Source organism: Mastomys coucha, unplaced genomic scaffold, assembly GCF_008632895.1.
Source record: "Mastomys coucha isolate ucsf_1 unplaced genomic scaffold, UCSF_Mcou_1 pScaffold12, whole genome shotgun sequence".
Classification (NCBI taxonomy): Eukaryota; Metazoa; Chordata; class Mammalia; order Rodentia; family Muridae; genus Mastomys; species Mastomys coucha.
The window spans coordinates 36,744,610-36,755,923 of NW_022196894.1; the positions used below are offsets into that span (position 1 = coordinate 36,744,610).

Sequence of the window (11,314 nt, forward strand, 5' to 3'; positions counted from 1 at the left end):
GACTTGCTATGGTGGGAGAATTGGGTTCTGATGATGCCAAGTGACCTTGGTTTGTGTTTATTTTCTTATGCTTGCCCTCCGCCATCAGGTTATCTCTAGTGCTACCTGCCCTTGCTAAATCTGACTGGAGCCTGTCCTTCCTGTGATCTTAATTCTGTCAGAACTCCACAGAGTCGAGCTATCTCTGTGATCCTGTGATTTTTTGGATCCTGTGATCCTGGGCTTGTTAGATCACCTGGGAGTGGGGCTTTCTCTGTGTGTTGTGGGACTGGCTGCAGAGCTTGGGCCCAAGGTCTACTCAGGACACCAACCCAGACAGACCAGAAGGAACCCAAGTCACTGGGCTGGCGGAGTTCCTGTGTGCCTAGTCCCTCTGGTCCCAGTTACTCCCAGTGTTGAGACAGATGTTGGTTCCTCCTCACCTCTGATCCTGGGTGTGTCATAGCGCCTGGGAGTGGAGCTTCCTCTGGGTGTTGTGGGACTGGCTGTGGGGCTTGCGCCCAAGGTCTGCTCTGGACCCCAGCCCAGACAGACCGGAAGGAACACTCCCCCTCTGTCCTTCCTTTTGTTCTATCCTTTCTTCCTTTCCTTCCATCCTTCCATCCTTTTGTTCCATCCTTCCTTCCTTCTTTCTATCCTTCCTCCTTTCTTCCTTACTTCTTTAATGATGTATTTATTCTTATTTTATGTGCATTACACTTGTATGGCAGTGTAAGGGTGTCAGATCTTGGAGGTACAGACAGTTGTGAGTTGCTATGTGGGTTCTGGGAATTGAACCCCAGTCCTCGGCAAGAGTAGTCAGCACTCTTAACCACGGAGCCATCTCTCCAGCCCCTTTCTTTCTTTGAATGAAATCAGGCAAATTAAGATCAAATTTAGAGGGATCAAATTTTAATAAGTAGCAATGCATTTTTTGGTTGTTTCCAAGACCAAATAGGTGGTAGGAAAGTTTAGAGTGTTGTGAGATCTGTGATAATCACTAGATGATCAATTAATAAATTAATTGCTCAAAAAAAGAATCAAAGAATGGCCTTTTGAATAGAAATAGAAAACATGGGAGCTTTCCATCGTCTTCTGAGAACCTTGTGATTTATATTTAGGTTTAGAATTAAATGAGAAAAGATATATCAGACTGTGAGACTGACTTCCATACTTTTTGCTGTTATTGAATAACTCAAAATATAAAAAAGCAAACAAAGCTCTCATTTGCAGGTAATAACAGTTAGATAAATTTCAGGAATATTATATTCAATAACATATTCAGGCTTACTTTACCTATGTTGTTCAATTCTGTATCCAATATATACTTGGAAATCTTATTTAATCAATTAATTGTATAGTGCTGTAGAATTTATGCCTGTGAGGCAAGCATCTTCTTACTACGCTACATCACCGGCACCTTCTTATATATTTTCATTAAACAATATACACATTTGATCATTTATTTTCTTTAATATCACAATGCACTCATAAGCATTATTTTTATGTAATTTGAAAAATTATAGAGTAACCAACCTTTTAAAAAATTTAAATTTATTATTAGTGTGTACGTGCATGCATGTGTGTGCATGTGTACCTCGGCACGTGTGCAGAGGTTAGGGACAGCTTCACAGAGTCAGTTCTCGCCTTCCACCTTTACTTGGGCTTTGGAGCTTGAACTCAGATTATCAGGCTTTTTAGATCAAAAGGCAAGCCACTGAGCTACCGTGATAGCCCCCAAACCCTGACTTTTTAAATACATTTCCACCTTCCATTTATCACCCACTAGTTCTTTGATTAAAGGCAGAAACCTAGCTGTCCCAACCAAAAAGAGAAGTTTAAGAAGGAAACATCAAAAAGCAGGGCTAATAAAATTGATATTTTAAAATCTCTATTTTATACATGGAATCTGAGAGCCATGGAAGCTAAGTAAAATCCCCCAACTCACAAAGATGTGGCCAACTTAGAACTTGAGTGGTAGAGCCAATGGGGTGTGGTATTTGCTCTTTTCTCTATATCAGTAGTTCTCAACCTTCCTAATGCTGCAACCCTTTAACAAAGTTCCTCGTGTTGTGGTGACCCCCAAGCATATACTTATCTTGGTTTCTACTTAACTGTAATTTTGCTTTTGTTACGCATCATGATGTGAATATCGGTGTTTGATGTTGGTCTTAGATGACCTTTGTGAGTCATTAGACTCCCCCCAAAGGGTCACTGACAACAGGCAATGAACCAGTAGTCTATACCTTGCTTCAAACTTTCCTAGTTTGCATGCTATCATTTGAGGTAAACTCCTCTAACTTTACATCTGTCTCTGTCTCAAACAGTTACTTCATACATACACTGTTATAGATGGATCTGTGCATTGGTGGCGCACACCTTTAATCCCAGCACTTGGGATGCAGAGGCAGGCTGATTTCTGAGTTTGAGGCCAGCATGGTCTACAGAGTGAGTTCCAGGACAGCCAGGGCTACACAGAGAAACCCTGTCTCGAAAAACCAAAAAAAAAAAAAAAAAAAAAAAAAAGAAAGAAAGAAAGAAAGAAAGATACCCAGAACAAAGCCCAACATGTTAGAGCTGCAATAATCTCTCATAGTTCCATTCTGCTGAGGAACTATCTTTAAAGGAAGCTCGACTTCAAATCCCTGGATCAGTGAGATTTATGAACACAGCAACTGGGTGGAGGTTGTACTCTACCACTTTCTTCTAAAGAGGGTTGCCTTCACTCAGGTGGTCCTGAGAATGGTCTCCTTTTGAAGACCCTGGTCTAGAAAGCCCCTTAATTATCCTTTTCACTGATTTTTTTTCTTACAAACTTATCTAAAACTAAAACTTTAATTACTGGTCAAATTATTTTCCAGCAACCACTCTCCATGGCCTCCGATGCCCTCGATGGTGTAACCTCATGGTGTCATTGGTGTTTTTCAGTTACTTCTTTTTTGGGAGAAAACATCATAGAGAACATCATGAACACAACCTACAACACTAATATCTGAAAAAGACTGTGTTCTCTCGCCCTGCCCTCACCCTGTTCGGCAAATCTCTTCTACCACAACCCACAACCAAGAAGAAAGGTAAAAATTAAGAGCTTTACCTGGAATATCTGAAGAATATTGTGCTTCTCCATGTAGTGGAGTGCAATCTGATAGGGGTCATCAAAAACGAGCGGAGGGAACCGCTGCCTGTAACTGGATCTTTGAGAACTCCTCTTTTGCTCACGTTCTGTAGAGACATCCTGAAATTGAAATATTTTTCCCCAAAAGACTTATTAATTTATTTTTAAATTGATCTAAAAATAGCACATTTTTTTTTTTGCTGTTATCAATCGGTTCTAGATTTGATGAAATTTAACACCAAGAATTAAGATTTCATACCAAGAATTAAGAAAGATACTGGTTATACTGCTTTCATCTTGTGTGTGTGTGTGTGTGTGAGAGAGAGAGAGAGAGAGAGAGAGAGGGAGGGAGAGAAAGAGGGAGGGAGGGAGGGAGGGAGAGAGAGAGAGAGAGAGAGAGAGAGAGAGAGAGAGGGAGAGAGAGAGGAACTTTAAGGTGCCAATGGCTACACCAGTGAAGAAAATGTCATCTTCTCTAGTGGCCACTGCCTACAGACCCTCAGGGCCTGTTCTTTGAGAGACTCAACTCATCCTTAAGTACTACAAAACACCTCAAAACTTGGAGGGAGGATACCTTCAGTTTTTCTACTTAAAGTAGTGCTTTCTACTTAAAGTACTTAAATTTAAAATACTTTCTCTCACATCCAGTTTCCTTCAAATTCCCTTGCTATGATAGAACCCCAGGGTAGGAAGTGATTTAGTGGTACATAGTAGTAGAACCAGAAACATGGGTTTCCTAAATCCTGGCTTACTGATCCTTCCTGAGTGGCCGGAGGACAAGTAGGAGGCAACACATCTCTTTTGTGTTATGTCCTTCCTGAGACCTACTGGTTGCATGTGTTAGTTATATGGGTTTATTCTCATCTCTGCTTTAGCGTAAATCTTTCTATTGGGTAATTTCATTCTCAACCTCACAGGTCCTGTCTTGGCTTCCAACCTCCCAACACATCCCTTTTACCTACAGAAGTGTATTCTGTGGTTTGAATTTTTTCTGGACTGGAGGAATAGTACACTTTGGTTGTGATGTAGGGAAGTTTTTCGTGCGAGGATTGGGTCTCGGCAGTTAATTCAGTATCGTGTGTGGTGTAGCCTTGGATAGTGGTTGAACTTTCTGTTTCCTCTGTAGCTGAAACTTTGGATAGGAGCTCTGTTTCTCTATTTTCAAATGTGCAAGGCTGTATTCTTTCATCAGCTTTTATGTTGTCTTGGATATCAGTTAAGGATTGGCTCTCAGCGTGGGCAAGGGTTTTGTAGTAGGAGCGGTAGCCAGCCTGTTTTTCTGTTGTATGTTTAACTTGGGCATAGTCCTTTTCCATAACCTCACTAAGTCTGTGTTGATCACTCAAGTCATCAGTCGAGTACCTAGCTTGCTTGTTTTCTTGTTGTTGACTCTTTTCTGATAAGTAGTCAGCGTCGTCTGATGAAATCAGGTCATCCTGTTCCAAAGATTTTCGGTCAGTCTGCTCAGAAGCTTTCCTACTAGATGGCAAAGATACTTGGCCATCTATCTTCTCAGAGTTTTTCCTCTCTGAGAGGCTGAGAAGTTGCTGATTAGGTGGCTGTGAAGTTCTTCTCTCCGATAGTCTACGCTCCGCCTGCTGAGATGTTTTCCTCTCTGCATGGCCAGACAATCTGTGCTCGGTTGGCTGAGAAGATCTTCGTTCTGCCTCTTCAGAAGTCCTTCGGTCAGTCTGTCTAGAACCTGCATTAGCAGCTTGGCCGGATGTTGGCTCGGATGATCCAACCCCAGAACCTTTGCGAAGGGCCTGGCCTGCTCCTTCTGTGTTGGTCTTTTGGTTATCTGGGGTCTGGGCTGTGCTTTCATGGTTCAAGGATTCATCTGGAGGCTCAGCCATTTTCTGCTGCACCTCTGACTGGCCTTAGTTGCCAGGCACTGTGGGTGGGGCCTGGGCTTGGTTGTCTAGGCAACCTTCCAAGACCTTGTGATTCTGTTGGGCTTTGTTCCACTTCTGCTGTGGCAGCCCAAAGTAGGTAGATGAATCTGGCTGATGACTTGGCAACAATCACTGTCACAATGGAAGACTGCTCATGGACTACTCTAGTTCTAGCAAGAGCTAGGACACAGTCTCCGGACAAGAGGTGAATCCCACAGGCGGGCAATCTGGATTCTCCATCACGGCCCAGCAATGAGGCCTCATGGTTTTCGCTGGTGCCTAGAGATGTTCTTCTCTTTGTATTGTTCTCTGTTTATTTGTTTTGTCTTGTTTTCTAGGCAGGTTCAGCAAGTGTGGGGACTAAGCTCTCTCAGGAACCATTAACTCCCACACCAACAACATGAGGGTCCCACACTTGAGAAGTTAGGCTACTATTGTCATTAAATTAAATTATCACTGCTTTAGGGTCAGACTTTGCCTTGTTACTGTCATGCTATGTGACATGTGAGACCTTTTCTTGCTGAGTTAGATGGATGATCTATGGCTGAAGTAACAACAGGAAGATCCAGTGAGAACAGTTTCTACAGCCATCCTGTCCAGTTGTCTCACAGCAGAAACAGTGTTAGGGAGAGAAGGCCAAACCAAGTTTCATTGTGTGGGCACGTAACAGAAGAGAGAGTTTGACAAATAGAGAAGTTGCACTTGGTAGTGGTGGTCAGTGGCCAGCAGGTTTTAAGATTTGGACCCCTCCTCTGAAGTTAACCTTACATAATGCACATGTGAGGTCAGACAATCTATTACCCTAAGTTTAATTGCATTGAGCAATTAGAGAAGAGATTTAAAGTTTAAAGGCCAATAGTTGGGGTCAATCTGTGTAGGGAGTGGGCCAGCTCCATATATTCAGGATCAGAAAGGGAACTTCAGGAACACTGAGATAAAGCCATGTATGAACAAGTGCCTAATACAGAGTAGGGGTCCCCAAAGTGTTTGATGAACGAAAATTTATAGTCTGCCATATATATTTAAGATCCATATGAAAGAAACGGATGCCATGTTTAGCATAGATAGGTGATAAACTTTCTTTATAACTTGCATCTTCCAAAAGGTATTAGTCTGTATCTCTGATTTTCCATTTAAATATAACCATTATAGCAAAACGACCATAAATAAAACATTTCTTCAATATTAAAGATACCTTTCATTAATACATCCCTACATATGTCATATCTATAGGCATGTATATGCAATACAAGATGATTATTGATCTGAGATCTTTCTTTTGAAGTACAGATATTCGTAACCAGACATCTTTCTTTGCTCCTGTTCTTACCACATCCCATAGCTTTCTTGTGTGCTGTGTTCTGTTCTTACCCATCTCAAAGTACTTTCTCGTGTCCCTTAGGAATTCTGCATTGGCAAAGTGTCTAGAAACGCTCATGAGTTTTCAACTTTTCTTGATTAATCCTGTCCTGAGAGGAGTCTTTGCATGACATGGTCAGAGGCTTTCTTTGTATCCTAACATTCCGTGGTCTAAAGAAATGGGCCACGAGAAGAGTGTGTGTCTGCTCTTGTTGGGCAGAATGGTTTTCCTGGATTAAGTGGTTCTTTCCTTATATTGTTCATGACCATCAGTTGCTTGTTGACCAGTTTAAATATTCTGTCTGTTACTGAAAGTAAGATATTGAGATTCCCCAACTGCTTTTGTAAAATTGCTTCTCCTCCTTCGAATCTGTTAGATTATTTCATGTTTTGAAGCCAACAAAACTCCATAAAACAAATAATGTAAGATTTACTATTCCTCTATCTTTGTATTTAGTTTACAGTCTTATCAGTGTGTAAAATACTTGTCTATTGTAACAGTTTATGGCCTAAGCTTTATTTTCTTTTGTCCGATATTAACAAAGCAAGCACTTTACTCACAGTTTGTACTATGTGTCTTTCAGACACCTTCCCTTTCAACACTTTGCAGTAATAGAACTAAGAAAAGTCTATGGTAGACAGAATACAATTGGATCAGTTTTTCTGAAGTGTATTCTGACAAACTTTCTTTCATTGGAAGAGTTTATTCCATTTTATGTTTAAATTGATCATGGGTGAGGAATATGGACTGTCATAACCTTAATTGCTCTGTTACTGTAATTATGTTGATTCTTTTGATGCATTATCATACTAATCCTCTATTTTGTTCCTTTTGTGACTCCAATTTTTTTATTAGTGGTTATCAGGGATTACAATTAAAATTTAAACTCATACCACCTGTGCACTGCTGTACTATGAACTGCTGTACTATGAACTGCTGTTATTAATATGCATGTGTTGAATCACTCCTGCATCCCTGGGATGAACTCAAGTAGGTTATAATCCACCACCATTTTACTGTGGTCTTGAGACATACAAGGATGCTTTGGGGAATTTTTTTTTTTTTTGTTAAAATTCATTGGGAGATTGGCTTAATGGTTATTGTTTTTAATTTCATTGTATCTTTATCTGATTTGGGTACTAGGACAGTACTGGCTTTGTAAATGTAGTGTGGAAGTTTTTATTTCCTTTTTAACAGAGAAGTTTGAGAAGAATTTGTATTAATGCTTTCTTGCTTATCAATATATTTTTAAATGAAAATATATTTTATACAATATATTCTGATTAGTTTCTTCTCCTCCAATTCCCCATAGATCCTCCCTACTCCCCCAACTCCATGCTTTTTATCTACTGTTCTTTTGAAAACAAATAAACCCTCAAATAAACCAGAATTTAAAAAAAAAAAACAAAGAAAAGACACAAGAAACACATCATAAAAACACAAAACCAGAAACTATCCTATACAAGCAAAAGACCAGTAAGACAGAATATGTCTAAACAAAGCAATATGAGATTTAAAAAAAAAAAAAAAGACTCCAACAATATCATTGAGCTTGTTTTGTGTGGGTCATCTACTGCTGGATAGGAAGGCTGCCCTTAAGTGTGGTTAGTATACCCAGTAATACTCCACTGGAGAATCTTGAATTTTCCTTTATAAGCAGATGTCAATTGGAGATAGCTTCTTGCTTAGAGACGGGAGCTTATGTTCATTTTCTCATCTCAATGGTGGGACAACATCTGGTTTGAACCTGTGTGGGCCCTGGCATGCTTCCATAGTCTTGAGTTCATATATGTTAGCACATTGTTGAAGATTTGGTACAATTTTGTATTGAATTCACCTGGTTGCTTTTAGATGGGAGACTATTAGTCCTTCAATCATGTTACTTGTTAAGGATCTATTTTAACGAGTGCGCCACCATTGCCCAGCTGAAAGGGTGGTTTGATATAGCAAACATATGAAAGGACCCAGAAAGGAGGAGTATAAATATGACCTCACAGACAGTGGAAAATGAGCACTGAGCATTGGTTTGGTTTGCTCTGACTCACTATTCTTTGGTAACAATATGCATGTATTGGTTCGCATTACATAGAGTTGTTGAGCTCAACTTGTTTTAATGCTGCCCTTGAGAGAAACTCATCCAAGAACTGCTGGTGAGGTTGAGGTTCCTGTAGCAGCCTGCTGTTTTTGAGGCCTTACCTCACACAGGTTGGGATCCTTGCAGTTTCTTCAGGATTGAACTACGGGTGCTGGTTCATGAATGGTGTCTGCCTTCCTACAGAACTGGTCTGCTGCTGCTAAGTCATATTTGGTGTTTGCTGTGGGGACTGAACTGCTGCCAAAGAAGATGGAACTTGCCCCTAAAGAACTATTGCTGAACAGATCCATTTCCTCCACATCATAATTTACTTTTCTCTTCTGCCACAGGCTGGCCAGTCTAGGCCTCCCTCAACCCACAGGTCCTGGTGCAGGTCGGCAAGGCATTGGCAAAGAAATAATGGCAGACACAACACAAGGAAGTACAGGATCTGAATGTATTTCTCAAAAATGGCATCAGACTTTTACAGTCATTACAAAAGAGAAATGAAAAATCTGGCAGCTCAGTGGTCAGGGTACCTCTGAGGCCATCTAAAACACACTGGGTCTAAAACAGCAGCCATCTTCTCAGGACTGGTGCAGCACCCCCGGGGCGGTGCTATGAACACACTCGGGCCCACATGGGTCAGGCTGGAGTCCCAGGGGGCTGGCAGGTGCGCCAGCCAGGAGGGTAGAGGCTCGAATCTCGAGTCTTGAATGCTCAATGTTGACTGCTGCACACTGTCTCACACACACACTCAGCTCAAGGTCCCGCCCATCCTTAGTAAAACGCCCACTATGCTAATCTTCTGGGCTAGTAGAGACTGTCTCTTGCTAATTCCTAGGAGTGGTTCAGCTGCAGTCCGTGACTGAGAATGAGGATTTTTACTTGACCTTGCCCTGGGATAAGTCTTCCATTCTGTAAACTTCAATGCCCTACCCACAATGCCGAAGGCAATTAGTCTGGATGGGTAACATTCCAAGCCAGGGTTTGGCTAAGATGTTGGAACAATGGTAAAGGTCAGAGAACAATGTCCAATTTTGTCTAGTTATTAATAAATCATATCTTGGTGGGCACCTAGCACGTGAGTTCGCAAGGACATATATGGGCTACCTCTGAGTTAGGGATGCCAGGAGATAATGCAGGAGACTAGCTTCCATGAAGCTTTTGCCTCATAAACTGCTGTCACGCAAAGTGTGCGTGGCACTCTTTCACTACCTCAGCTAGGTGGTGGGCTAGAGGAGAGATTAATGCCTATGATTTGCAGTTATATTTTCAAGATAAGTTGTTACCTCTTTCTATTCAGTGAGCTTTTTTATCTTTTGGTTAGTTTTTTTATTATATATTTTCTTTATTTACATTTCAAATGTTATCCTCTTTCCTGGTTTCACCTCCAAAAAACCCCCTATCCCCTTCCCCATTCCCCCCTTCCCCTGCTCACCAACCCATCCACTCCCGCTTCCTGGTCCTGGCATTCCTCTACACTAGGGCATTGAGCCTTCACAGGATCAAGGGCCTCTCTTCCCACTGATGACCAACAAGGCCATCCTCTGTTACATATGCGGCTGGAGCCATGGGTCCCTCAATGTATACTCTTTGGTTGGTGGTTTAGTCCCTGGGAGCTCTGAAGGTACTGGTTGGTTCATAATGTTTTGACTAGTTTTGATTTGAAGTCTTCATCAGATATCACAGCAGTCATGCCAACCTATGTTCAGTGTCCATATTATTGAGAGATTGTTCTCGTCCTTTGACTCTCCATCTCAGTAGAAAACTGATATGTGTTTCTAGGGAACAGCAGAGGGCTGGATATAGTTTTCAGTCCAGTTAACCAGTCTTTGGTGGTATGCAGAGGCCAATGTCTCAGTTAGTTTTTCTATTGCTGTGACATAACATGATGACTGAGGCAACTTACAAAGGAAACATTTGGACTCACAGTTCTAGAGAGTTAGAGTCCATAGTCCCAGAGGGAACATGGCAGCAGGCAGACGGGCATGGTGCTGAAACAATAGCTGAGAGCTTATATCCTCATCATCAAATAGGAAAAGAGAGAGGGAGGGAGGGAAAGAAAGAAAGAAAGAGGGAAGGAAGGAATGAGGGAGGGCGAGAGGGAGGGAGAGAGGGAGGAGAGGGGGCTGGGAATGGCATGGGATTTTGAAGCCTTCAAAACCCACCCCAGTGACACAATTCCTCCAGCCAGCCCACATATCCTAATCCTTCCTAAAGAGTTCCAACAACTGGGAACCAAATATTCAAATGTACGAGCCTGTATGGTCCATTCTCATTCAAACCACCACAGCCATTCATATTTGTGGTTATTGTTGAGAGATGTTTAGGAGCTCCTGAGTCTTTACTGGTGGCTTTTATGGTTGGTTGACTTGTTTCTTCTCTTCTTTCTCTCCTGTGTGTATTAGGGTTCTGCTGTTTCACTGTGTTAGGCACAATGGATTCCTTCCTTTCTCCCCTTATTGATCCATTCCCTATGATCCTTTCCTTATGATTCCTTATTCTTTCCTGGGCTCTCATGATGGAAACTGTCTTTCTTCCTCTGCATAAAGTATTCATTTAAGAGTTTTCAGAAGTTCTACACTTGGTTGCCAGGACTTAGTTTGTGCCCATCTTGAAATGTCCTCATTTCAACATCAGTTTTAATAGGTAGCCTTGCTAGATGTAGCAATAATGATCGGAAGGTGTTTGTTCCGAGGCTTGAAGTATACAATTCCTTTCTTTCCTCATTTTGGACAGATGAGGTTGTTCTGATGTGCTTGTCTTTGCAGGTGAGTTGGGACTTTCCCCCTTTGATATTGTTTCTTGGATTTGTATTTGACGTCTTGACTCTAATATGTCATGGAGGGGTTCTTCTCAGCCATGTATATATTTGTGGTTATAGATGC

At 41.5% G+C, this 11,314-nt stretch overlaps 1 protein-coding gene and 1 long non-coding RNA gene across 4 annotated transcripts in view; one reads left to right on the top strand and one right to left on the bottom strand.

Annotated features, from left to right (window-relative positions):
* The window catches only part of Tex55 (testis expressed 55), a 22,878-nt gene extending 17,832 nt beyond the window's left edge, over positions 1-5,046 (bottom strand). The window contains exons 1-2 of one of the 3 annotated variants that reach the window (XM_031363883.1): positions 4,057-5,046; positions 3,074-3,214 (exon numbers count right to left, since the gene is read on the bottom strand). In XM_031363883.1, the coding sequence (XP_031219743.1) occupies positions 3,074-3,214; positions 4,057-4,950 (1,035 nt within the window). In that variant the 5' untranslated portion in view covers positions 4,951-5,046. Of the gene's footprint in view, positions 1-3,073; positions 3,215-4,052 lie in introns of those variants that run through there. The other 2 variants (XM_031363882.1, XM_031363884.1) reach the window with 2 other exon arrangements.
* LOC116085909 overlaps positions 5,024-11,314 on the top strand; it is a 23,228-nt gene continuing 16,937 nt past the window's right edge. Inside the window, exon 1 of the long non-coding RNA XR_004116745.1 lies at positions 5,024-5,194. This is a non-coding gene — a long non-coding RNA (uncharacterized LOC116085909). The remainder of the gene's footprint in view (positions 5,195-11,314) is intronic.